The sequence below is a fragment of the Pelmatolapia mariae genome, linkage group LG6 (assembly GCF_036321145.2).
Source record: "Pelmatolapia mariae isolate MD_Pm_ZW linkage group LG6, Pm_UMD_F_2, whole genome shotgun sequence".
Lineage (NCBI taxonomy): Eukaryota > Metazoa > Chordata > Actinopteri > Cichliformes > Cichlidae > Pelmatolapia > Pelmatolapia mariae.
In genome coordinates, this window is record NC_086232.1 from 44,187,855 (window position 1) to 44,215,164 (window position 27,310).

The window sequence follows — 27,310 nt, forward strand, 5'->3', positions numbered from 1 at the left end:
GGCATCAATTTCATGTCAACTAAGAGCAGAATATTATAAATGATACTACAATATTATACATGTATTATACCTAACGAGGGCTGCGATGTAAACCTGACAGGTGCATCGATAGCTCACAGTTTCAGAGTACAGTTAGGGAGCTCAGGTAAGAGAAAAGCAACAATTTCAGGTGTATTTATTGATATTTTACAAAAACAACGTCCCTGTGAAGGGTTAAAGCTCTGCTGTATGACAAACTGCTGACACAAACATCTGAAAAAACACAACCATTGATGACACAAGGTTAAAGGCTGAGCTTTGAGGAGTGTTGGTTCTACATATATGCCCGTTAGCTCTCTGAGGAATCAGAATGTGAAACTTTTGGTTTTGTTTGTTAAACACTTCTCTGAAGACACAAAATAAAGTTTATGTAACTGTAACTGACATGAATATAAAACTATTCAAGCTTTTCCAACAAAGCTTTCTCTAAGGGGTCCTGGCTGTTTGCACCTTTGATGACAGACCTCACAGGGTTCAAACAGTCACACCACATCGTTGGTTTTGCATGTTTGTAGCTGTCTCTGCTGTTTTTGTCTCTTTGTGGACCCTTTGACCCCTCTGGGATCTTTTTCTCTGTTTTTGTTACAGAAATGTTCAGAGTCACTTCAAACAGAGTTTAATGAGTTCCACTGAAAGACTCCTTAAAAATCAAATTAACCAACTCGGCTGAGCCATATATAAAAGATACTATTATTAACATTAATATTATTACAGGACAAACATGTGCACACTTACTCCGTGTCAGACACATCCATCACATAAAAAACTTTCTGATGAGGTACAAATATTTCTACTCCAACATGATGTGAGAGAAAAAGGCAAACAAGGTTTCTGCTGCTCTGCTGACACTGAGAGGACGAGGAGGAGTTACAGGTTTACTGCCCGTCGTCACCAGGAGCTCAACACGATGCGACCGCAGGGAGGTCATGTGATCCGGACAACGGCGAGAGCGAGCAAGGTCAGGGTTTGTTGTATCCAAAGATTCCAACAGGAAAGTGTTTGACGTGTGTCGGCCACTGAGCCGCCAGCTGGAAAAACTTTACGTCATTCCACTCCACGCCGTCGACGGACACTGAGAGACACGAGGAGGAATTCAGTTCAACTCATGCAGCGCCAAATCACAGTCGCCTTAAAGTGCTCTGTACTGTAACTGCTTTAGCAAAAAGTAAAGTTTGAATCTTGAAAGTAGAGATAGTGTCTGTCTCCTGAATCCAAACTGGAAGCTGGTTCGACAGAAGAGGGGCCTGAAAACTGAAGGCTCTCCCTCCCATTCTACTTTTAAATACTCTAGGAACAACAAGTAAGCCTGCAGTGTGAGAGCCAAGTGCTCTAATAGGGTGATATGGTACTACAAGGTCATTAAGATAAGATGGGGCCTGATTATTTAAGACCTTGTATGTGAGGAGCAGGATTTTGAATTCTGGATTTAACAGGAAGCCAATGAAGGGAAGCCAATACAGGAGAAATCTGCTCTCTCTTTCTAGTCCCTGTCAGGACTCTTGCTGCAGCATTTTGGATTAACTGAAGGCTTTTCAGGGAGTTTTTAGGACTTCCTGATAATAGTGAATTACAGTAGTCCAGCCTGGAAGTAATAAATGCATGAACTAGTTTTTCAGCGTCACTCTGAGACAGGATATTTCTAACTTTAGAGATGTTGCACAAATGGAAGAAAGCAGTCTTACATATTTGTTTAATATGTGCGTTGAAGGACATGTCCTGGTCAAAAATGACTCCAAGGTTCCTCACAGTGTTACTGGAGGTCAAGGTAATGCCATCCAGAGTAAGAATCTCTGTGTGTGTGTGTGTTCCTGTCTAGCTATCTTTGTGAGGACCGAAATCTGCATTCTACTATACTTGTGAGAACCAACAGGCACTTGTGAGGACACACACACCGGTCCTCACAAGTTTGAAGCCTTTTTGAGGCTCAAAATGTGGTTTTAGTGTCAGGGTTACAATTAGGTTATGGTTAGGGTAAGGGGCTGAGGAAAGCATTATATCAATGAAGGTCCTCACTAAGATAGCTGAACGGGGTTGCGTGTGTGTGTGTGTGTGTGTGTGTACCTCTGAGTGTGTGTTGGTGTTTGGAGGTACAGATCAACCTGCTGATTCCTTCAATCAGCTGACTCCTTGACTCCGCCTCCTTCTCCTTTGCCTTCTTACTGAGAAATATGACTGAGAAACACACCTTCATTATCACCTTCATCAACACCTTCATCTTCACCTCAAAGTTCATCCTCCTCTTCCTCACCTTTCTTGTTCTTCTCCTTCGTCACCACCGTCATGCTCATCAGCTCTCCTCCACTGAGCCTCGACACCTGCAGACAGCGAAAGTTGCTCTTCAGCGTGTTCTTCATCCCGATTTCCTTCTTCCGCTCTCCTCCTCCTCCTCCTCCACCCTGGCTGCTCCAGTAGTCCACCTGCAGTCCCATCACCTCTGTGGGACAGCTGCACAGAAAAAAGGAGGATCACGACTCTGATCACAGAGGAACGGCATTCGTCTGGGAAAAAGCTGCGGGCAGGAAGTACCTGGTGGAGGGGGAGGGAGGAGGTGTCGAGGTGATGTTGATCGGTGGTCCTGATTGGGACGGAGGAGATCCAAGTATGATGTCATCAGAGTCCACTGAGGAGGGGCAAGAGGAACATTTAACAAAGACATCAGAGGCTGTCAGAGGTCAAAGGGCATGGGGAGGGGAGGCAGGCATACCTGAGGTGGACATGAAGTTCTGCTCCACGATGCCGACCTTCACCAGCTGAGAACAGGCACAAAAACAGTTGTTATGTCCGTCACATACCTGTCATTCCAGAATATGCTTTACGTCCCTGCCGCTGTACGTTAGCACGTTAGCGCACATGGCAGGTGTAACGTTGGTCCATCAATGCTGAACCAGAGCTCCAGATGTAAGCTGCCATCAGCTCTTAGTTCAGCAGACGATAGTTTAAAGCACAGTGCTCAAGCAGAGAAGAAAAGCGCTACAAAGTCCATTCACCATTTTCAACCATGCTGTCCTAAAGACTTCACCTGCAGCACACACCTGTCACCTGTTTGAGAATAGTAGATACACCTCATCATCATCATCATCATTGTTTATTTATATAGCACTTTAAAAACACACAAGGCTGACCAAAGTGCTGAACAATAGAAACATAATAGATACCATAAGAATAATAAATACGATAAAATAATAAACATAGCGAAAACAATAAAATATAAGTAAATACAAGTCAGTCAACCACTGAGTCAAAAGCCAGTGAATAAAAATGCGTTTTCAATCTGGATTTAAAAACCAGCACTGATGTCGATTGCCTAATGTGAAGAGGAAGATTATTCCAAAGCTTATACACCTGTGGTATCAATGTGAAGTCCACACCGTCCACTCGCCCACCCTGCGGGGGGACGACCATACCCAATCAGCCTTTTACAGCTGAGGGGGTAGAAAGCATTGCAAAACCAAAAGTATGACATAGGCTGAAATCCAGCTTTAACATCCAGCAGCATCCTCAGCTTACAGAGAGTGAACAGAAGAGCTGATGCAGCTCGCTGTGAAACTTTATGAAACAAATTCATTTATCAGTTTAAAGACTTTTTCTTTGGACTACTTCCTGTTGATTGAAGGTTTTGCACTGTCTTTGTATTTATACTGCTATACCGTGACCCGACGTGTTTGCTGTTGAATGTGTCATACAGGAACACGCAGGAGCACAGCAGCATTTCTTACCCCGATAAAAGGAAGAAACTTCTGGCAGGAGTCATCGTCGGGGCTGTGGAGCAAGAGCAAAATAAACTGATATAAGTGAGAAGATCGTTTCGTTATAAATGAAAGTTTCTCTTGCTGCAGTTTCTACGATGGCCACTGGGTGCTGCTGTGATTTGGTGCTGACTGAAAAGCAAACAGGAAGCGCTCAGCTCTCGGTGCGTTAAAGACTCAAAGATTTTTATTGCCAATTGGCAGCACATACAGGAGAATAGGAATACTGTTTCTCACCTTACTGTACAGAAGAATACAGAAAAGTGAGAGTTAAGAAAGATGAAGGACACTCAAACATGTACAATAATGCAATACTGCAAGTTTTTATTTAGTTATCGTCGCGCTCTGTCAGAGAAACATTATTAGTCATGACATTAACACAGGTACACTCTGAATTTTACCGCCAGCATGGCGTGGCTGCTGCTTGGCACGCATTGTTCTGAACAGCTGGGAGGCTTTTAACCACAAACGGGTTCAGAGCGAGAAAGTACCAGCTGTGCTGCAGCGCTTTCCTTCAACACGGCTTTGCTCAGCGGCACCAAGTGTCCAGCAATCGAAAGCAGACCGAAGGCAGAACCGTTACAGGGGTCAGAACTTGAGTGGGGGAAGTTTACAGCAAAGGAGAAAAACTACATTTGTGCAACAAACACAAAGAGGAAGTGACTGAAGTGTTTGATGAGCATTCCCTACTCTCCGCTCGGATCCTGATGCTGAGGGGAACATACCTCTTGTGTTTGCAGGTCAGCATGGCCTCTGAGATCGGACACAGGTGAGAAACAGCAGCTCCGGCCAAATACTGAGAAACCCGACCGGCTACACCCACAGGATCTGTCAGAAACAAACCACATCACATCCTGTGGTTTTTATCCTGGGTCCAAAAAACACTTGGAAAGGTTGGATTTGTGTTTGTGCGTTTGAAGAGACAGAGCTGCTCTCAGTCAGAGCAGCGATGCTTCAACCAGTAAATGACACAAAGAAGAGGCCAAACGAATGAGTCTCATCTCATATAAATGCTTGTTTTACTGAAACCAGCTCATTAAACTGCTGCTAAGATGTCATGCTGCAATAATTGGGAGGAAACCTTTAAAACTACTAGTCAGAGGTACCGAGAGGAGGCGGCTCCGGGCGTCCAAACAGCTCCCTCCAGCCGGCGTCCATGAACAAACCGCTGAACTTCCCATCCAGGGAAGACAGGTACTTGGCCAGCGGGTGGACTCCTGCAGAGAAACGCATTAGAGGAAGGTTCATGAGCCAAAACATGCTGTCCACCAGCCTAATGAGCTGCCTCACATGAACTTTACATAGCTTTAAGGAGCTCTACTGAGATCTAAAGAGAGCTCTGGATCGCTAAGCTTTCACCAGCGGCTACTGGAAACGCAGCTGGTACGAGTAAAGTTCTCACTGTGTCGGGGAAAAGATGTAAGAAGCTTCAGGTCTTTACCCAAAACTCAACACATGAAGCACCTGCTCACTGATCTATGTCGGGGTCATTGGTCAAAAGAAGGAACGTAGGTCACTCCATCTGTAACCTGACAAATTTAAAACACTTTCTGATCGAATGTCTCTGATTTCAATACAATTTTTTATCAAGTATAAACATAGAGAGATGGAGAGTGAATGAATGGTGGTGAAAATGAAAATGAAAAAAAGGAAACAGAATGTAAGAAAAGGTTAGAGCACAAGTAGAAAAGTGCACTGGGTCACCAACTGCTGCACCTGCACTGGGATGAGACCAGGAGGTAGAGAAAGGCCCTTACAAGGATATGCAATAAGCACCCCTGTTCCCCACAGCCCACCACAGGGCGAGGAATAGTGGATCCAGGGCCCGCAATGACAACACCCCACAGCACCATCTGCACGCTGTGACCGGTCATCCACTCAATCGACAACAGACACACAGAAAAGGAACAAGACGGGACGGTCCGAGTCTCCTCTTTGGACTTAGGTCTTCACGTATCCTCTGCCAGAAACTCTGAACAGGCGTCCAGGACCATGCAGCACGCATGCAGCACGCATGCAGCTATCAGCAGAGATGCCTGTGCAGGGGTTTCAGGCTGGAACACCAGAACATCCTTTGTCTGGTATTGTGTGTCAAACGGAGAGTTTTGTACTGTGTATTTGGGACATTAGTCATCATGTCTCCACATGTTTGTGTCCAGATGTTTTGACCTGGGTTGATGCACACGCTCCATCGACAGCAGCTCCCTGTCCTAACACGTCTGCAGGTTGTGAAAGAAACGCGTCGAGTTACACGAGCAATAATTTTATTTCCTCCAGGATGTTACAGTCACGTATAAACTTGTAATATGAAGGTCATCAAACAGCAGCTCTGGTTTTGGATGAATAGCTTTCATCTCTAAAATAAATGCAAGCTTTTATTAGCCTCACATAAATGATAGAAATATACTGGTCCCAGCACTGTGACTTACAGGATTGGCTTTTTGGATTTAAAGGTCAGTTCTTCCAAAGTTTCATTAAGTGATTTGCACATTTTTGTCTCTATCAACTCCTGCGAGGGGATCCTCTATGAACAACCTCCAACTGTGTCTGTATTCACTGCTGCATGCACTGTGTGCTTTCAGAAGATATTTCCTGAGCACCTGAATGAACACGACGAAGGAGCCGTGAGTCCAATGAGATGTAAAAAGGTTTCGAGGAGCTGCTTTATTAACTCGTCTGTGACTTCACCAGTTCCAAGCAACTGCGTTTAAACCGTCACATTAAGACTCAAAACATTATTATAGAAATAATGGTTCACTTCTCTCTGTTTGCGCCACATAGAGATGTTACTGTGGATAAAGAGAAACCATTTCTTTGTTTTAAAGCAGTTCGGTGAACACTGATTACTTTGGCACATTCACAGTAAGAGGAGCACACTTCCTGGAAACACCGACTGCTCTGGAGCATCTAAAATACGTGCCAGTCAAAACCATGACAGCTCAGATAAATAAATATAAGTCCCATATTTGAGCACACAGTAATAAAAACTCCACATTGTTAAAGAATGGTGTATTTGTCACGGTTAGCAGGGCAAACCGTGTGGAATTATTAAAGGACCCAAGACGCAGGCACTACAGATATGAGGGAGCTTTATTAATGGAGAGTGAACATATAACAAAGGTGAGGGTGGTGAAAACCTAAACTGGGAAAACTAAGCAAAAACAAACCTTGATACAGAGATGCAGGGAGACAGAAAATGATGCAGGGAAAGCACACAGACAAACCAGCAACAGGCAGGAGAACACACAGGGCTTAAATACTCACAGGAGTAATCATGGGATGGGACACAGGAGGGGAACACACCTGGGAGAAATCAAGGCTGACGAGACGCAGACGTAAGGCTGAGAACACTCACATGAGACAGAGACCTTCAGAATAAAACAGGAAACTCACAGACACAGAACCAGACAAGACACTGAACTTAACAGATTCACGAGCAGACGGTGTGACACCGTGGACAGACAGAGGGAACACAGAGACGTGTGAGCAGGCACAGAACAGAAACCAAACAAATGGCAAACCTCAACAAAAGACCTAACAGAATAAACAAGAACATCAAATAATATAAAGAAATACAAAACACTGAGTCGTCACACTCAGGGCCATGACAGTATTTCTGAATGATATATATTTAATAAATCTGCAAACCAACAACTGCACAATACTTGTTACAATTAAATTCATTGTAACAAAAATGAACTTTTCCACTGAACAAACATGACAAGCAGCAGAGCACAAAAACCAAACGATCAGTAGATACAGAACAAATACTGGCGTCTCCAGACGGCACTCTCATCGTAACTGAGACAATGATTTAGTGAAATATGTGTATATTTCTTATTTTGGAGACCTACCTACCATAATTCACGTTATGTTTAAAATATCAGTACCATCGATGTCAAACTCACTGTCCCATAATCACCAGTGAACAATAAAAGTCTCGCACACCATGTTTACGCATGAACACAAAGCAAAGATGGTCGTCATGGTGATTCTACTGTAGAAACACGAGCAGGTAGACTGCTCGTCTGTTTGCTACGTTCAGGCTCTGCTGGGCTGAGGTCTGCATACACTCAGCTTTAACATCACTGTGGGTTAATGCTAGTTTAGCATTAGCATGCAGTCTGTGCAGATGTAAGCATTGAAATGCAGCTGCATGCAGTTTGCACTTCACCACCACTCGCTCGTCCTTTTGTGTAATAAAAGTCCAGAAATGTTCACAGCTCCACTGTTTCCTCCTCCCACACATGAACTGAAATCAGCTGATAGTCACGTGGGAAGAAAAATAAAACACAGCTGATGTTTATTTTTCCTTCTACACGCCTGGTGTGCAGCTTTGTAACACGAGCAACAGCAGAACTGTAACTGTACTGTGATTACTGAATTTAGTACAGTTACATTGCTGTGTGCGTGTGTGTGTGTGTGTGTGTTTGTGTATGTGTGTGTGTGTGATAGGCGCACCAATAGGGATGATGAGAAAGCGGATGTAGCTCAACCAATCAGATGTCTTGCTGGCCAGCTGCTCTACGAAGCAGCAGAGCACCGTGGTCAGGTAGCTCTGATCTCCTCCCACTGCCACCTTCATGGTGGGTGGAGTCTGCGAGTTGCAGTTACAGCTGCAGAAACAGATTCAGGTCAGAGAGAATATATATTCATACATATATGTATGCAAACTTGTTTATAATCAAATGAATTTTTTGATGTAACTATGCAGGACAGGATTCAGAGCTCAGCCAGATTCAAACACTGATGTCTGTGCAGAATAAAAGTAGTGATCAGATGTTCTTACAATCTCTGGATGCGTCCGACGATGGCGCTGAAGGCGGCCTGAACATCAGCCGTTGAAACGGTGCAGACGATTGGCTGATCGAAGAGAACCTCAGAGAGATACTGAGGAGGGACAGCGCAGACACAGACAAAGACACGTTGGGCTCTGAACGATCATAGAAACTGAACTCAGCTTGATTCAAACCTCTGAAAGACAGAAAAAGGATGCGCACCTGTCCCTGCCAGTCTGTGGTGTTGATCAGGATAATGGAGTCAGGTATCTGATCATCAGAGAACAGGATGTGGTTCAGCTGATCCAAGACCGACTTTCTAGCTACCTAAAAACAAGCGCCAGTCTTTAGTATCAGATATGAAGTACTGCAGTTCCTCTAGTGCCCACTTGAGGCTCCAAAAGTGAATCGGTACAGCGACTGTGTCCATCTTTCATTTGGAGATAAGTTATCTGAATTTCAGGAGGGGGGCCAAACCTCAAACTCCCCCCTCCTGGTTCGCTGTCTATCTGTGACCGCCCCTGCACTTTAAACTGTGTTTTCGTGTTTTGGTGCTCGGCCAACATTCTTTTTTTAATTCATTCACTTCTCATTAGTAAATGTAACATCTGCCCAGCCCGGGAGCTAACACCAGTCTCCTCTGAGGGCCCCAAACCAGAGCCTCAATTCATCCTCACGCCATCCGCCATTATCACGAGAAACGCTGTGACAACAGGATGTGGTCCCAGCTAAAGAAATACTGGTAACACAGACAGTTCACTCTGACCCTGAACCTAAATCTGAGCCTGTGCAGGCCTTCACACACACACACACACACACACACACACACACACACACACACACACACACACACACACACACACACACACACACACACACACACACACAGATAATGAGGTGACTGCATGCAGCATCAGTGATTTTAACACCAAAACAGGAGCAACACTGACACCTGGTGGTGGAACATGTTCCTGCTGACACTAAGGCCCCTTTTCCATTAGTGCCTGCACGGATTGACTGGGCACCACTCGGCTCAAATTGACTGGTTTTCCACTACAATCCAGTACTCAGGTACTCAGCTCAAGGGTTGTCAGGTCCTGTGTGGGGTGATGGAGCACCTCTTCAACCTGAACCTGAGGCTGGGGAGAGTCCCACAGCTTTGGAAAACCTCCTGTGTTGTACCAGTGCCAAAGACTCCACGTCCCAAGGACCTCAAGAGTGGACCATCACCTCACTACCTGGATTTTGGACTACCTCACCGACCGACCACAGTATGTGAGGACTCAGGGCTGTGTGTCGGACAGGGTCGTCTGCAGTACGGGGGCCCCACAGGGAACGGTTCTGGCTCCGTTCCTCTTCACCATCTACACTGCAGACTTCTCCCACAACTCCACCCAGTGCTTCCTGCAGAAGTTCTCTGATGACTGCAGGCGGCCCATCACTGATGGGGACGACAAGGAGTACAGAGGACTGACACAAGACTTTGTGGACTGGTGCCAGCAGAACTACCTCCAGATCAACACTAGTAACTGAACATCCAAGACATGGACATCGGAGGTCTTGACTGTACAACAAAGACTTTACAGATGACCACACACGTGTAGACAGACACACATCCCATACACAATGGTAACTTTCGCCCTGTATCCCTGATGTGCAATATTACCAAGTGCAATTTTCCTAATATAACAAAGTATATATTAGTCCAAACAAGGTGGACGTGGCAGCAAGAATATACCTGCTGCTCGGTCTGTGGGCTGTCGTCAGACTCGGGGAACACGGCGTTGTTTCTTGGAGCCATTTCCCTCGTTGGCAGGTTTCAAAAATGTGGGTTTTAATTTTCGTGAACGAGTGACGCTACTGACCAGCCAATCGGTAGAATGCAGGCTGATGACATCACATTTTAGTCTCTGCTCGGATCGCTTGGAACCCCGGCTGAGAAGGTGCTAAAAAAGTATGAGTCGATCCGACTAAGTACTAATAAAAAGAGGCTTAAACCCCTGGAACTGATGCTGTCTCACCTGTGGAGCCGGTATCCTGCAATCAGACGACGTCTCACTGTCGAAGCTGTTCGTTCGGTCCATGCCTCTTGAGTTCTGTCTGTCCTTCATAGCGATGATCCACGTGTGGCGAGACGACTGACTTCCCGTGTTACTGCAGGAGGAGCACACAGGTGTATGTGGCATTTTTACACAGCTGTTCATACCTGTAGGAGCTCAAACATCTGGGAACAACATCACACGTGTGTGTCTGTATACCTTGGTGACATGTGTGTCTGAGACTCTGTTTTACATAGTTTGGCAGCTGGGCCTGTGTCTGTTCCCATGGCAACATCATCTTCAGGTTTCTGTGGAAAACAAGAAGAAGAACTCTATCTATCCATGAAGCCAGGTAACACACACCAATGAGTTAAACTGCAGGAATGTCTTAAAGACATAAAGACCTGGATGGCCGCTAACTTTCTGCTTCTTAATTCAGATCAAACTGAGGTTATTGTACTCGGCCCTGAAAATCTTAGAAATATGGTATCTAACCAGATTCTTACTCTGGATGGCATTACCTTGGCCTCCAGTAACACTGTGAGGAACCTTGGAGTCATTTTTGACCAGGACATGTCCTTCAATGCACATATTAAACAAATATGTAGGACGCATGTTGTCACTGTCAGAGCTTCATTACTTGAGTTAATGGCTTGATGGCTCGTAAACTCTTACGTGAGCTTGTCTTGGAGTAGAAGATGGAGAGGGGGTGCTTGGCTGATTAATTTACTTTGGGTAAGGTAGCGATAACTACTGTGTCGATTTCTGAAACAAAGAGAGGTGATGGTGAGCAGTCTTGGAAGGGCTGGTTGAATTGAAAGACTGATTAGAGGAGAACCACCTTCGCTTGGAGAGTTGTTTTGAATGACTGTGTCAAGGGGGGAGGGTTTAAATGATGCTAGTGATTCAAGACTCAAGATTCTTTATTCGTCACATGCATAGTTATACAAGTACATGTGATGAATAAAGAAGCTTGAATCTTGAATCACTAGCATCATGTGAAAGCACATGAGAAGTGAAGGGATGCCTTGAGGAATTTTGTGCACGATGGAGTTCAGATAAAAGGAGATGGATTGACGTAGCAGACCGGATTACTGGCTGGCAAGAAAAATGCTAGAAGGTTAGCTGGGTTTTCCTGGGCAGCATTTGGTCTCTCTGAAGCGCCGCCATGACATTCAGAGTGTTTGCGTTTCTTGGATTGCCGGGAGGGAAACCGATGAAGCAGAGCTGTGTCCTTCGTCTGAGGTGCTGACGGACGCGATTGTAAGCAAATGGAAGGGTGAGTAAGATTATGTTACTCTTGTAAGATAAGCTGTGTTAAAGACTTTCTCGAAAGGTGTTTCCACGAAAACGAGAACGGACAAGTTGTAGAGCTGGGGATGTTTATATAGACAAGAACTGGAAGGGGCGTGTTTGGAGGCGTGGTCCCGCTCCTGAAATTCAGATAATTTATTTCCAGTTGTTATTAATCTCTGTCTCTCTTCCACAGCATGTCTTTATCCTGTCTTCCTTCTCTCACCCCAACCAATCACAGCAGATGGCCCCGCCCCTCCCTGAGCCTGGTTCTGCTGGAGGTTTCTTCCTGTTAAAAGGGAGTTTTTCCTTCCCACTGTCGCCAAAGTGCTTGCTTACGGAGACCCGCAAGGGACATGGGAGAAAGAAAACTGAAGATGAACTTTTGCGAGCACTTGCGAAACTTTGAACTGGTGGGTAAGACGTCTCCGAAAACGTCAGAGCACTTTTGCAAATATAGACAGATATTTGAAGTTTACACAGCCTGAAAATATCTTAAAAGTTTATTTTGTGACCATTTGTGAGTAATATTAAAACTAAGTAGTTGCTGCCATTGTTGGAAAGGATAGGTTGGGCCACGAAGGATGCATTTGGAGCAGCCTTCGAATTGGGACTGCCTTCGTCGCCTGGCTCGTCACCTATCCCAGAATTCATAGCGCGGCCCAGCCAATTCCAGTTTCCAACAATGGCAGCAGCTACTTAGTTTTAATATTACTCTTATCACTCACAAATGGTCACAAAATAAACTTGTAGCATATTTTCAGGCGAGAATGTAGCTGTGTAAACTTGAAATATCTGCTCGGTTAATCAAGACATCACATATTTGCAAAAGTGCCCCGACGTTTTCGGAGACGTCTGTTACCCACCAGTTTGATGTTTTGCAAGATCTCGCAAAAGTTTTGTAAAAGTTTATCTTCATTTTTTTTCTCCCTGTCCCTTGCAGGGCTCCGTACTTGCTCATAGGGGGTCATATGATTGTTGGGTTTTTCTCTGTATGGATTATCGTGGAGTCTACCTTACAGTATAAAGAACCTTGAGGCGACTGTTGTTGTGGTTTGTAGGAATAAAATTGAATTGAATATAACAAGTGTGTGTGTCTTTGTGTGTGTGTTTCAGATTCACCCTCGGCCCGGTCTCCTCTCCTTTCACCTCCTCAGAGTCTCCTCGTACATCTGCCGCCTGTTTAACAACAGCAGGATGCAGTTACACAGCGTGATCTGCAGGGGGCGACACAGCTTCTAAAGCTCTGAGGCTGTCTGATCCTCCTGCAGATCAACATGTAATTCATTCACCTAACAAATGTTAGAATAGAAAGTACATTGTCAATATTAATAGTAAAAAATGTCTGCAGTAATGATGTACTGTTCTCAAATCCGTTTTACTTTACTTTGCTGATGTTTGAGTATTTTCAGTAGAATTTTTATTGTCTCTAAAAATTTTCCATTGTCTTATTTTCCAAATATGCATCTGTGTCCGAGTACTGTCTGCAGGTATTTTCCATGATATTCCAGTCTAAGAGAAAGCGGAGACTGAAAGATTATTCAGCACCGTGGACAGCTCCATGGATTTACAGCACATTAAAGATTTGAAATTTAAAATCATCAATCATACACTAATGTCTCCTGACAGGAGCTTCAGGTTCTGGATGTCCACATGATGATGCTGTGTTTCACTCACGGCTGCAGTCCGTTCTCTCTGCTGACTGTTGAGACTCCCGATCTCAGTCTGAGAGCTCGACTGAGAGACGCCCTCGAAGAACGGCCTGCGGGTGGAAAACAGCCAGCATAGTCACCACCTCACACCTCAGATAGACTCAGATGGGAAACTAAAAACACACAAATATGTTTCACTAACATTTTGACTGGAGGTCAGACTTCCTCTCCAGCTTGACGAGCTGTGAACGCAGACAGGTGTGTTTCAGGCTCACCTGAGCTTGGGTTTGGGAGTGCTCTGGATGCTGTCGTTGTCGTCCAGCTCAGGGCCGCTGTCGCTCAGGTTGTAAACCTCCAGGCTGTCGTACAGGAGGTCCAGGTCCTCCTCGGCCTCCTGACTCTGACCCACGGGGTCCGAGTCCAGAACCTGCAGGAAACGAGCCAATCGGGGTCACGAAACAGAGGTCCTACTTTTTACAACTCATGTCCTACAAACCAGCAGAAGGTTATGGTTTTATTTTCACTGATGTCAGCAGCAAAGCTGTGTTTGATTCAGTTACTCAGTCGACAATAAAAAAAAATATTTACATTTCACTCAAAACACAGAAAAGTCTTTTTCAACTCTGTTTGTGGATTTTTTGCTGATACATCACCAGCATTGTGGCCTCGATTAGAATCAGATCCTGGGTTCTTCACTGAGTATTGTTACTGAAGGATTTTCTGACAAAATATCGAGCTGGAAACTTCAAGAAGAAACAAAGACGCTGACAGCAGGCACAGTCTGATGAAGTCCCAGAGGTCCAAGGAAAGCAGAGAGGTGATCTTGAGGACACCAAACCAGAAACCCTGCACAACTTAACTGTTCCTACAAAGTTCTAACCAGAACGGGCGACTGTCACCAGGAAACCAGTTTAAAATAAACAGCTCTACCTGAAGTTCCTCCAGATGGAGTTTGAAGGTAATGAAGGTGTGCTGAGTACCAACCTCATCACTGACTTTGAATCTCTTTAGCAGAGCCACAAACTTCTGCTTAAAGTTCGGCTGCTGAATGACAGAAAACAGAAGAAAAGTGAAAAAGACAGCTTCAGCCCCTCAACCATCGGCTGCTCTGATTGGTCCTTACCTGAGTCAGCGAGGATGTTCGGATCATTTTCCTGTGAGACTTCTTAATCTTTCCCTGGACATCCTCGTCATCATCAAACATGTCCTGAGGGGAAAAAAGAGGCTCATCGAGCATTTGTTCAGGTGAACAGTTTCAGTAAAATCCTCCACAAATGCCCAAAGTGAAGTCATGGCTTCATAGCCTGCGCACCAAAATACAATAATCAGAAAAAAGTACGTGTGTGTGTCTGTGTGTGTCTGTGTGCGACCTCACTGTGCCATCCGCCTCCTTTTCATCCATACAGAAAACTGCAAATGTATACACTGCTCTCAGAAATGTAACACTTTGAAACACGTCAGGTCTCAATGGGAAAAATCGTGCTGGACATCTCTGATGTGGACGAGTAACATGTTAGGAATGAAAGGATGCCATATTGTTTGATGGAAATGAAAATGATCCGCCCACAGAGGGCTGAATTCAAAGCTGAACTGCAGCAGGTTTCATTGCAGCAACCCAAAATGGTACTCAGTATTTCATATGGCCCCCACGTGCTAGTGTGCATGCTGATGGGGCCATACTCCAAATGAGACAATGGATGGTGCCCTGGAGGATCTCCTCTCCTGGTCCAGGGCATCACTGAACTCCTGGACAGTGGACTGGACTGGAGACATAATGTCTCAGAGGACACTATGAGCGTGGGGGCCAGTCAGTGGTATCATTTCCTTCATCCTTCAGGAACTGCCTGCATACTCTGACCACACGAGGCCAGGCATTGTTGTGCACCAGGAGGAACCCAGCACTAGGGTCTGACAGTGGGTCCAAGACTGTAGGCTGTAGAGGTCTGTGCGTCTCTCCTTGGATATGCCTCCCCAGACCATCACTGACCCACCAGCTGAACAATGCTACACTTAGCATAATGTTCTCCACAGCTTCTCCAGGCCCTCGGTGCTCAGGGTGAACCAGCTCTGATCTGTGAAACGCACAGGGCACCAGTGGTGGACCTGCCAGTTCTGGTACTCTATGTTATATTCTATATTGGGCCCTGAGGGAGGCCACTCTCATGAAGTCTGTTTCTGATTGTTTGGTCAGAGGTCTTCACACCAGCGGCCTGCTGAAGGTCTTTTTATAGCACCGGCAGTCCTCATCTCATTGCACAAAGAGCAGATACTGGTCTTCTAGAGTAGCTGCCTGTCTCTCGGAATCTCTGTCGAGACTGTGATAGAAAACCTTCTGGCAGTGGCACGTACCGGTGTGCCCTCCTGGAGGAGTTGGACTACCTGATCCAGGGTCCAAGTATCACCTCATGATTGATTTCATGAACTGTTTGAAACCCCCTCTGTTACTGAACTGACCACATCAATATCCCCGAAGTTTAACTGACTTCATGCTGCACTCACAGCTGCTTCCATTCTTTTGTATTTAAATGATTATGTGACATAAGACAGCGTGAGACAGGTGAGGTCACCTGAGGCAAGACTGCGTCGTCACTTCCTTCCTGTTCAGAGGAGAAGCTGTCGTCATCGTCCTCCCAGTAGTTCTCCACATCAGGAGAGTGGTCTGTTTGCACGCACACACACACACACACACACACACACACACACACACACACACACACACACACACACACACACACACACACACACATTCTCAGCTCATTTTGTGGCGGTAGCGGCTCACCTGCAGCCATTTTCTGTGAACAGGTGACCTGATGTGCGTTTCATTTACAGAGTGATGTCACAGCTCTCTGCAGTGACGTCGTCACAGACTGCTGTGAGTGTGTGTGTACATTTGAAAACTGGGATGTTACTTGTGGGGACCAACGGTCCTGATGGGGACAAAGTGCCCGTCCCCACGAGTTTGAGACTTTTATGTCAGAGTCACAGTTAGGTCAGGGTGAGGGTTAGGGGCTCGTAAAACATTGAATCAGTTAGGTGTCCTCACTAAGATATGAAAACGAAAATGTGTGTGTGTGTTGTGCCTTTACATGTACTCTATTACTCTATGTCTGACCAATCAGTAGCCAGTTTACAACAAGTACCTGATGCAGGGATGGTCAGACTCTCTGTCCTCCTACCTGAGGCCTTGCCCTTGTTGCCATGGTGACCAGCTGTGTCCTCTATTTCTATTGGATGGCTGCAGAGAGAATGAACACTCAGTTCTGCCGCACGCACAGAAGCATCCTTCAGGTTGCTATGGAGACCGAGTATGTGGGCACCATCTGTTGGACGCTGCATCACCTGGGACACACACACACACATTTTTAAACTTTTCCGTCCCGTCTCACAGATCTGACGACGGCTGCTGGAGAAACAAAATCTTGTGGTGTAATTTTGCTGAAGGGGAGATGACTCATCTTTGAGCTAAATGTGCTACACGCTGTGGCGAGGGTTCCTGATGCAGCAGAGCTTCCTGTCGTACCTCGGCCATGTTGACAACACCCACTGCGAGGGTTTTGTAGCCCAGGATGGTTCGGTTCTTGTACCTCTTCCTCCTCTGCAACATCACATGCAGACGGTTCACGTCTCGCTTCAGGAAGTGAAGATACTGCAGACACACACGATTTTACATCAGAGACAGGAGGCAGTGTGCGATCTGTGTGGTTCTTCATGCTGAGAAGTTAAATGTGCAACCTGCAGGGAGAAGGTGAGCTCCAGGTCTGTTTCCATGAGGCCGTCGGGAGGAAGAAGGTACTCGTTGGATCTCAACGTCCGCTTAGAGCCCTGAGACAAAGATCCAGGGTCAGATCGACAGCACAGGTGAGTGTCAGGCCGGCGACTGCAAGAATCTCACCTGGATTTTTACAGCGATGATGACGGAGCTGAGCTCTCTGTCCAGCTCCCTCAGAACCATCAGCTTCTTCACGGTCAGGATGCAGAGCCTGCAGAGCACAGCAAACAGGAAGCAGCTTCACTGTCAACACAAACAGCAGCAGGTGTGAACAGACTGACAGCCTGACGCTTACAGACGAGGTCACAGCACAAGTCTGATCAGCACCTTCAGCTAAACTTACTCCAGCTTCAAAGTCGGTGGAAACTCAGCAACTAAAGTTTCAGCAGATTATTACGGGCAAGCAGTTTGAAGACAATCACAAGCAATTCCTTTTGCCAACCATCTGCATGTTGGTCTTCACTACATCCATGAACCTCCTCTGAGGTCCTCCTCTTCTCCTCCTGCCTGGCAGCTCTGTCTTCATCATCCTTTGTCCAACATCCACCCACCCTCCTCTCTCAGTCTCAGCTCCATCTAATTGGCTCACGTCCGTCCTGCTCGACCTCCTGTCTGTCACTGCCACCATCTTCACACCAGCGCCTCTCTCTGTCTTTAGATGGTTTCCAATACGAGTTTTTTATTTCATACTTAATCTGCTGCTCCCCAAAAGGCCCCTCCCTTCTTATTGCCATTGTCCAGAAGCCATCAGAGGGGCAGCAGCCAAAGTGTGTTTGCTAAGAAAACAAACTGAAAACAGAATCAGTTCTTGGCTGAAAGCCTCTCAAATGCATCCAAGGATGCATTGGAGAGCGACATGGGGCTGCCCAGGGAAATTTGGCATGCAGACTGGAGCAGACGGGGATCGAACCACCAACCTGCTCGACCACCTGAGCTACAGACACCCCAATAAATAGCAGTAAATATCAGTAATTATCAGTAATTATCACACTCTGGGGCTGATTATCGTGGTTAATGGTTTTCATTTTTATGCTGGAATGAAATAAATTTGTGGCTCTGCTGAATAAAAAAGTCATGAAGGACAAAAAAGCATCTTAAACTGAGCATCCAGAGCCATGTGATCCACTTCACCTTCATTTATCTCCTTCTTTTAAACTCTGGCCATGTTTGACCCGGAGATCCATCACTACAAATATTCCAGTCATGTATTCCTTACGTATCGTGGAGGCAGGGCCTGTTTAACCTCCTCAGCCTCCCTTCAGGCAGTGAGGTGGACGTGTTTAATAGAGCTGAGTCCTGAGGGAGCTGAGTGTGAGAGGCTGACCTCCTGAGACCTCATTACTGCGAGGTCATGCTGGGACTCGTCCTGTAGGGTGCAGCTTCCTGTCAACACCGGCCAGCAGGAGCTAATCCTGCTAATCCTGCTAACAGTGCCACCTGAGCTCTGATCCGCCCTCCCGAGGACAGAAGGCTCTGCTGCTGAGGACAAAGATTCACACATTTCCTTCTCATTCGTGCAAAGACAGAGACGTGTAACACCAAATCTGATACATGGCCACTGTTTGCCACGTAGGAGGTGAAAAATAGATCCAAACTTTGTGTGAAGGACACCTTCTGTTTTTAATGTGCCTGTGTGGGTGGATGACTCGTTTGTTTCGTGTGTTTTACCCTCACTTTCCACTTATTTGGTGCGTTAAGCTTTAAACCTACGACTGTTGTACATAAAACTGACAGTGACGCTCTCAGCTCCTCAAAAACGTCAGTCTGAGTATCGACAGAGGGCACGCGCCAGCACAGACCCCAGTCTGTAATAGGTTACTTGTCCTTCTAAGTTCACATGCCGGCCTGATGGTGGCGCTGTTGTCTTTGATCAGATGTTTAAACTCAGACACAGCGATGAGGGTCACTGTAACAGAGCAGCGTGATGATGAGGAGAGTTCATCATTTAAAAGCTGCTCTGCATGAAGACAAACACATCGATCGCTCTCATCTCGAGATTCAAGATCCTTTATTGGTCACATGCACAGTTATACGAGTTCAACACGCAGTGAAATGAGTCTGTGTTTGTTTTAAACCAAACAGCTCTGTGTGGGAAAACCTCTGAATTAACCCACAAATTTCTCACTTGGCTCCACATCATCAGTTTTCCAGGACAAAGCTCCAGTTCGTGAATCTGGAGATCAGGAGAAAATTCTGATGGAGGCTCCACAAGTCTTTACTCCAGACTGACCTCAGAACAGCGGAGCAGTGAGGCCAGGCTGCAGTGGCTGTGATTGACTCAGTGCTGACTGATCTGGGTTCAGTCGGTGTTGGAGCGTTGGTCACTCTGATGAGACCGCAGAGTTTAATATCTGCCGACATAATGATGAAGATTTCCTATAAAATCATTATTTCAGGCATTATTTGCACCTGTTTGGAGGTGATGCATGACTCGCTTTAATCTTCGCTGCTTCCTGAGTCAACAGGACATTTAAGAGGATTAACTTTGACTGCTCGGCTTCGTTAACCCCTGCACGAACATGTTGCTAATCTGCCCGGAAACAGACAGGTGGCGATCAGAGAGAACGAACGCTAATCAGCTGTCGTCAGGATTTTTTGTCCACTTCTAATTGGCTGCTGAAACATGATGTAAACGCTGAGGTCATGACCTTGCAGGTGTCTCTGGTCTTAACACCGCGGATGAGCCAGAACCAGGTGAAACCCCTGAGCATTGTGGGACAGTGAGGAGGAGCAGCTTCAGTTTGAACCACCGACAGTTTACATCAGATCAACTCGACACGAGCAGCTGAGCCTCACTAAGTTCAGCCGCTCGTGAAAGCACAGCAAAACCCAGAACCAGAACAGAACCAGAACCAGTGCACACGGAGCTCCACGCCACCTTCATTCACATCTCCAGTTATAGATCCTTTCTCTGGACTGATGTCACAGAGTGGAAGAAAGCTGCAGCTTTAACAAACAGCAGTAATGTGTGACCATGTTTGCTGACGCTTCTTTTAGTCTGCATCCTTTACGCTCTCGTAAAGGATGCTCCGGTGTCTCCTCTGCCAAAGGAAGTAATAAAGGAAGCACTGAAGCTCATCTGACTTCAAGTTGACGTCAGGAAGTCTGAAACCTTCCTGTGGATGAACTGCTGAATGACGAGCAGGCACAGCCCTGCTCTCCCTCCTGTTGCAGCTGATCAGTTTAAAAGGAGAGTTTCACATTACTGTGCAAACACTGTGTTTTACAACCATCACCGACAAAACAACTGGACGGGTTTCACCTGCACGCATCAGCAGGCTGAAGGTCATCAGTCTTAATAATAAGGTATACAGCACAATGCCAGGGTGTGTGCGATCATAAAACACCCACAGACCTCTGAGAAACTCAGACTGCCGATTCAGGTTTAACAAACTGCAGACAGAAGAGCTTTCAGCAGCAGCAGGATCCCTGTGAGCGTCCACAGACTACACACTGCACAAACACCTCTGACTGGACTGAAACTAAAAATAAAAATAAACTTTAGCAAAAATGAACACAAACTAAAACAACAGGAACCAAATATAAGAAACAAGTCTGGACTTCTGCATGAGCAGGTTCATGGAAATGAAAAAGATCATCATTCATCAGTAATTACAGACACAGAGGCTCGAGTCCCCCAGACTCACCTGAACGCACCTGCTGCATCTTTACTGATCACACATGAAAACATTTACACACACACACACACACACACACACACACACACACACACACACACACACACACACACACACACACACACACAGAACAAACAGGTGTTGTGTAGAAGCCCGTCGTCCTCTCCTCTCTGCCCGGGCATCGATCCTCTTACCTGGGCACGCAGCTCGGGGAGGACCGGTCGATCTCCCAGGTAGCGAACATGTTCATGGGCACCGGGCCGCGGCCGTCTGGCTCCCCGGCAGCCTCGGTCCCCGCTGACGTGTCGGTGGACCCCCGGAGTCCTCCTCGGTCCACAGCCGCCGCCATCGTTTCCTCTCCTGGTCGGCAGTCACTGCGATGCCGTGAGCTGATCCTCCAGCCCGGCTGTCAGTAAGGGCGGGGCTGAGAGCCGGGGGGGGGGGGGGTGGGGGGCTGATCCAAGAGCAGACACAGCAGAGCTGCTCAGCACATCCTCATGAGGAGACGCCTCCGTCTCTTCTTCTGGGTTTCCAGCAGAGCGAGCCCTCCACTCCTCAGCTCCACCTTCAGCATTCATGCTCAGAGAATCCAGGCATGAAATAAAAATGTCCCACTTCAGTTAATCCAGAATGCTGCAGCAAGAGTCCTGACAGGGACTAGAAAGAGAGAGCAGATTTCCCCTGTTGTGGCTTCCCTTCATTGGCTTCCTGTTAAATCCAGAATTCAAAATCCTGCTCCTCACATACAAGGTCTTAAATAATCAGGCCCCATCTTATCTTAATGACCTTGTAGTACCATATCACCCTATTAGAGCACTTCACTCTCACACTGCAGGCTTACTTGTTGTTCCTAGAGTATTTAAAAGTAGAATGGGAGGCAGAGGCTTCAGTTTTCAGGCCCCTCTTCTGTGGAACCAGCTTCCAGTTTGGATTCAGGAGACAGACACTATCTCTACTTTTAAGATTAGGCTTCAAACTTTCCTTTTTGCTAAAGCATATAGTTAGGGCTGGACCAGGTGACCCTGAATCCTCCCTTAGTTATGCTGCAATAGACGTAGGCTGCTGGGGGATTCCCATGATGCACTGGGTGTTTCTTCTTCACTCACTATGTGTTAATAGACCTCTCTGCATTGAATCATATCTGTTATTAATCTCTGTCTCTCTTCCACAGCATGTCTTTATCCTGTCTTCCTTCTCTCACCCCAACCAATCACAGCAGATGGCCCCGCCCCTCCCTGAGCCTGGTTCTGCTGGAGGTTTCTTCCTGTTAAAAGGGAGTTTTTCCTTCCCACTGTCGCCAACGTGCTTGCTCATAGGGGGTCATATGATTGTTGGGTTCTTCTCTGTATCTATTATTGTAGGGTACAATATAAAGCATCTTGAGGCGACTGTTATGATTTGGCGCTGTGTAAATAAAGTTGAATTGAATTGAAATGTTAGCTAACTAGTGACAGAATCGATACCTCAGAGGAAAATAAGGACACTACTGATGTTTAAGGTGATCAGGTCAGTGCTGCATCAGTGATCTTACGTTAAACCGAGGATACACTGTGGCTGTTCGGTGTTTGACTTGCTGCACTGAAACGGGAAAATCCAGCTGTTAGTCGCCATGTTTGGGTTTGTGAAGCACTTTATAAACGAGGACTGTGGAGGCGAGTCTGTCTGAGTCAGGTGACAGGTGGTCACCGGACCAACAGAAGCTGAGAGCAGTCAGCTGATACGATCAGCTCTAATTCATGCAATAAAGCACATGCAGACAGTTTACTTCATGCTCATCACACCACAAACAACCAAGTTTCTTCCTGAACCATGATCTGCAGGGAAAGTAGGTCAAAAAGAACATCACGTCACATCATCTCACTGACTGGATTCCTTCATGTTAGAAGTGACGACTAATGTGAGTGAAGGAGCCAGTAAAGCTGAGGACCTGCTGATGGACGTCAGGACTTCGACTTCAGTCTTGTTATGTCAGCCTCTGATGCTGTAAACTGTTTGGATGTGTTTAGGAAATATAATATTTTATAGTTACATGTGTGTGAGCGTTTGACGGCAGGGTTTAGGGGGTAAATTAGAGTTTTATGTCCCCTTTAAAGATGAACTCAGCGGTGTCAGTGTAGCATCTTTGTGATAATTACTGCGATTGTTCCACCATCACATTTAAACAGAGAAACAGCACAAACATGCTCATACGTGTCTGTAGGAGAGCTTTATGAAGCTGAACAGCTGCCCTGACAAAATGGAAAAGAAAGAAAAAACAAGCAGTTTACTGCCAGTGTTTTTCTGCCTGAAATGTCATCACTTTTTTTATTTGTCCTTGAGGATGAATTGAGGATGATTATTTTGATGTGTGAGGTCTGGCTCCATCTTGTGGCCACATTGGCGTACTGCAGGAATGATTCCGTTTACATGTTTGGCTTTGAAATAAGAGGGAAAAAACTTCAAATCAGACCTGAAGGCAGATAAAACGAAGGGTCTGCAAACAGGAAACTAAACTATTAAACTGACCACAAAGCTGCTTTGCTTTGAAAGCATTCTGGCTTCAAATAGTATTTTAGTCATTTTATTATTTTTCTTTTCCAAATATGAATCATCAACAAAAGCAGCACAGTCACCTCAGCCCTGAGTTACATGATGATGGACTCCTACAGGTAGGACGGAGCCTTGTCAATCGTTCGTTTCGTGTCGCTGAGTTGACGTCTGTTGCTCTGTCATAATTTATGAATATCCTGAGAAACAACTTCTTCACCAAACGTCCGTACTCTGAAAAATGTCCAGAAACTGAGATTACACCTGTTCAGGTAACTACGCCACCTCCCTTGCTCCTTTACTCAACACGTATCTTTATAAGTGTAATGTGTGGAAGCGCACCAGGCAACAGCTCCAGCATCGTCTCCTCAGCCAGTGAACAATCATCATTCTCATCCGCTGTCCACGATATCTTCTCTTTATGCAGAGGAGCTGCTGTGCGGCTTCAACACTGACACCGAGGAAGGGTTCGCTTGGCTTTGTGTTACTGTTTATGGACCTAACAGGCCGAGCTAGTGTTTTAATTCTCTAAGATTATATCAGAGCCCTCTGAGCCCAGATCTGCTCTACTTCAAATCTGCTGACAGACATGAGAGCAGCATCAATCTGAACCTGCCAACAAGAGTTAGAAGAAGCTTTCAGGGCATTTTCTAAGTGACTGGTTCTCACAGACGTGTGACACGTTTAAATTCAGCACTCTGAAAATGAATTTTACATCCCCACCATATATCTGTGTGAACAAGATGATTTCTACTCATGTTTTAAGCGAAAGTTATAGGAATTCTTTTTATATCAGAGCAAGAGCAGGACAATCAACAACAAAAACGACCTTTCCTTAGAAACGGTCACGTTTGAGTTCATAAACAAGAATCTGAAGAAATGTCCAACCTGTTGATCAGTATTACAGCAATGCAGTGAGAACATGTTGGATTCTGGGACTGCAGCCCGCTGAGTGAACCCTGCGCTCCTCAGATCAGAAAGTTTCTCCACGGCACCGCAGATGCTCGTTTATCCCAAACCAGTCGTGTCCCGTCGCTTCAGTTGGGTTTCTCCTTCTTTTATCTCATCGCCATTCAAGCTCACCTCTTGTTGACTGGCATCATCACCGCCCTCCTCGCCTTCTTCATCCTCTTCCTCCTCTTCTGGGATGCTGGTGAAGTCCTCAATCACGACTCTGGGCAGCCCCACGTGCTGACCGCCGTACACCTGAACCTCCTCCTGAGAGTTCTTCTGGATCTCGGCGCCCCGATCCGCCGGAGGAGCAGCCGGCTGGTGTTTCCTGTACTGCAGCAGGCTGCAGCTCTTCACTAAGATGGCGATCACATTCTTTCCCATCATGATCCCCGACACTCGGATGTCCCCGTAGACCAGCAGGTTTCCCGTGCGGATCAGGAGGGTGATGATGTTGATGGTGGCGAGGCTGAGGATGGGATAGAGCATCATTTTGTGGGGGACGATGTTCACCCCCTGCATGCTGATCTCGCTCAGGGAGACGCACGGCAGCACCAGGAGGAGGATGTAGCAGTAGAAGAACATCAAACCCTCCACCCACAGGGGGAGTCCTTCGCTTTGAAGCTCCCACAGGTTCGCTTGAACATCCACGATATCCAGCAGGTCCAGCACCACCCAGAACAGGCGGCTCCGTATCTCCTCTCTTTTTTTGTATGGTCGCAAGTACTCCAGGTGATCTATCGCAGCCAGTGTTACGAACACAATAGGCACGCAGATGGACAGCAGCAGCGTAAGACCTCTCCGGGACACACCTACATCCACCACCTCCACATCTGCGGCCGTGTCCTGGGACTTGTAATTCTGATAAACAAAGTAGACCTTGATCTCCAGGACAAAGATGTAGAAGAACCAGAGCATCATGGCATAGCCTCGCCTCGCGGTGTGCACCTCTGACCCGGCCCAGACGGCCACGTATCGAAGGACAATGAGGAAACACGCGTCGCTCGCCAACACAGTGACGCACACGGCGAGCCTCCGGGAACCCGGATTCTGCTCAACCAGGTAGGCGTCCACGAATGCCAGGCTGGTCATGATGAGGACTGCCGTCAGGCACACGTGGGGCTTGTTTGGTTGTGGGGTAACCATCTCTATTTGAAGCCAGCAGAGAGTCAAACCCGGCCGAGAGACAACGGTCCAAACACTTACACCGGTATTTCTGCGGGAGAGTCGGCTGCGATCCGAGTCATGACAGCGTCTTTATGGAAGGGTGCAGGTGAGGCTCTGCTTGGACGTAACTTTCAATCGGAAACAGCCCTCAGTTCAAACTCTGCAGTCCAGTTACAGAAAGAGGACGCTTGGACTCAGGCCGACAGGACATCAGCGTTCATCCCTTATTTTCCAGATCTTTATGCCACAGCTTATGTTGCCTGAGATATTTAAGACATTTCACTAAATTCCACACTTTAAAGCTTGGATGAAGGTTGTGTTCATGTTTTCCTTTGGTCCACGTCCAGCAGCAGTTTCAAACTACCGTCCAAACCGAGGTGAAACAAACTGAAGGTTATCATCAGTGCTCCTGCTTTCTCTCTCTGAGACGACAGTGTGGAAATCTTTGGATTGTTGTGAGAGCAGAATCAGCACATTCACCTCTGGGCTCGAGCTTCCTGTTAAAGCTTGGTTAAATTTAAAGTCTGTGATCTCCACACAAGCTGCAACTTTAGAGACTTCAGAGTTTCTCTTAGTGTTTCTGAGGAGGAGATAAAAGCTGCTCGTCTCCCCTGCGGCTCCTCGTAACTCAAAGTTTGTGCTGTAAAGTTTTGCAGAAAAAGCTTTTTGTTTTTTGACACGTTTTAAAGAAAGCTTCTTCAAAAATCAAAACACTGAAACAATCAGGACGAGTGAGCGGGCTCATTATCGCCTCCACGGCTGAAATCCTCCGCCACGGCACCGAGCATCAAGCCGGACCATCGTCGCTCCCTTCGGAGTGTGCAGAGAGTCTTCCTCACGTTTTCTATCTGCAGGCTCTGCTTTCAGCACGAGTTTCCCAACATCTGTGATCGGAGAGGGAGGGAACGAGCCTGTTCGACTCTCCGCCTTCCATCCAGCACTACGGTTTTTTCTTCATCCTCAGCAGCATGACCTTGTTTCTGCACACACACCAAACTGTTTACACCACTGAGCTGCGCTCAGAGAGGAACGCTGTTTTCCATAAACATTTGAAGGCCTTCTGGAACAGGAAGCCTCTTCACACATTCACACAAACTCCTCACATCTTGTCACATTTGTTCATTCTTTATCAACATTTTTTACAGCGAGCAAAGTGAAATGCTGCGTCCAGGTCTCTAATCTAGCTGAAACTGTGCTGTAGTTCTCCCAGTCACAGCAAACTGTGAATCTGAGCGCCGAGGGCGCGGGAACCCGCGTGACCACCCACACAAAACCTCCACGTCAGCGCTGATAGAGGAGTAGAAGAAGTTCAAACTGGAAGCAAAGAAACGGCAAATTCTCTCCAAAAATCTCACCTTTTCAGGCCGCTGCAGCTCCTCCCTGCGTACAGTCTGAGACTCTCTGCACTCCTGCACCCATTCATCAATGAACAGGTGGTAAAAACCAATCAAACTAATCACATGCTCGTATTTTCAGCCACCGCGGATGCAGCATCTGTGCAAGTTAGAAAAACCTGAGGGGTGCACGAATGGCTGAAACGATGCCAAAGTGCGACATGACTTTTGGCGTGCGGTAGTATCCCGGTGCAGGTGTGTGGTTCTCTTCTGAAAATACTGGGTGTAAAGCAGCGTCTCAGTGAGTGTGACTCAGCAGGGGGGCTGAGTTTTAAGGCAGACCTCGGTCTGTGATCCCTGTGGAGAGTCACTGGAAAA

At 46.5% G+C, this 27,310-nt stretch overlaps 2 protein-coding genes across 2 annotated transcripts; both read right to left on the reverse strand.

Annotated features, from left to right (window-relative positions):
- Window positions 1-158: 158 nt before the first annotated feature.
- LOC134629586 (phosphofurin acidic cluster sorting protein 1-like) lies at window positions 159-21,367 on the reverse strand. Its single transcript, XM_063477054.1, has 24 exons — window positions 21,149-21,367; window positions 17,440-17,527; window positions 17,280-17,369; window positions 17,068-17,193; window positions 16,724-16,886; window positions 16,115-16,206; window positions 14,671-14,754; window positions 14,532-14,591; window positions 13,823-13,974; window positions 13,507-13,657; window positions 13,018-13,074; window positions 10,822-10,910; window positions 10,585-10,717; window positions 8,786-8,890; window positions 8,575-8,675; window positions 8,247-8,401; window positions 4,892-5,002; window positions 4,511-4,613; window positions 3,756-3,798; window positions 2,744-2,789; window positions 2,566-2,659; window positions 2,288-2,484; window positions 2,101-2,211; window positions 159-1,111 (listed from the first exon to the last, which is right to left on the reverse strand). The coding sequence occupies exons 1-24, from the start codon at window positions 21,301-21,303 to the stop codon at window positions 999-1,001; spliced, it is 2,619 nt and encodes an 872-aa protein (XP_063333124.1). The 5' UTR covers window positions 21,304-21,367; the 3' UTR covers window positions 159-998.
- A 3,023-nt stretch (window positions 21,368-24,390) lies between these two features.
- LOC134628790 (transmembrane protein 121-like) lies at window positions 24,391-25,577 on the reverse strand. Its single transcript, XM_063475556.1, has one exon. The coding sequence runs from the start codon at window positions 25,575-25,577 to the stop codon at window positions 24,489-24,491; it is 1,089 nt and encodes a 362-aa protein (XP_063331626.1). The 3' UTR covers window positions 24,391-24,488.
- Window positions 25,578-27,310: the final 1,733 nt, after the last annotated feature.

Excerpts from the sequence above, each read along its gene's own strand:
- LOC134628790 (XM_063475556.1), bottom strand. The coding sequence starts at position 25,577 with ATGGTTACCCCACAACCAAACAAGCCCCACGTGTGCCTGACGGCAGTC.
- LOC134629586 (XM_063477054.1), bottom strand. The coding sequence starts at position 21,303 with ATGGCGGCGGCTGTGGACCGAGGAGGACTCCGGGGGTCCACCGACACG. Across the intron at positions 2,485-2,565 it reads CCTCCCTCCCCCTCCACCAG|CTGTCCCACAGAGGTGATGG; the intron begins GTACTTCCTGCC and ends TTTTCTGTGCAG. Across the intron at positions 2,212-2,287 it reads GAAGGAGAAGAACAAGAAAG|TCATATTTCTCAGTAAGAAG; the intron begins GTGAGGAAGAGG and ends TGTGTTTCTCAG.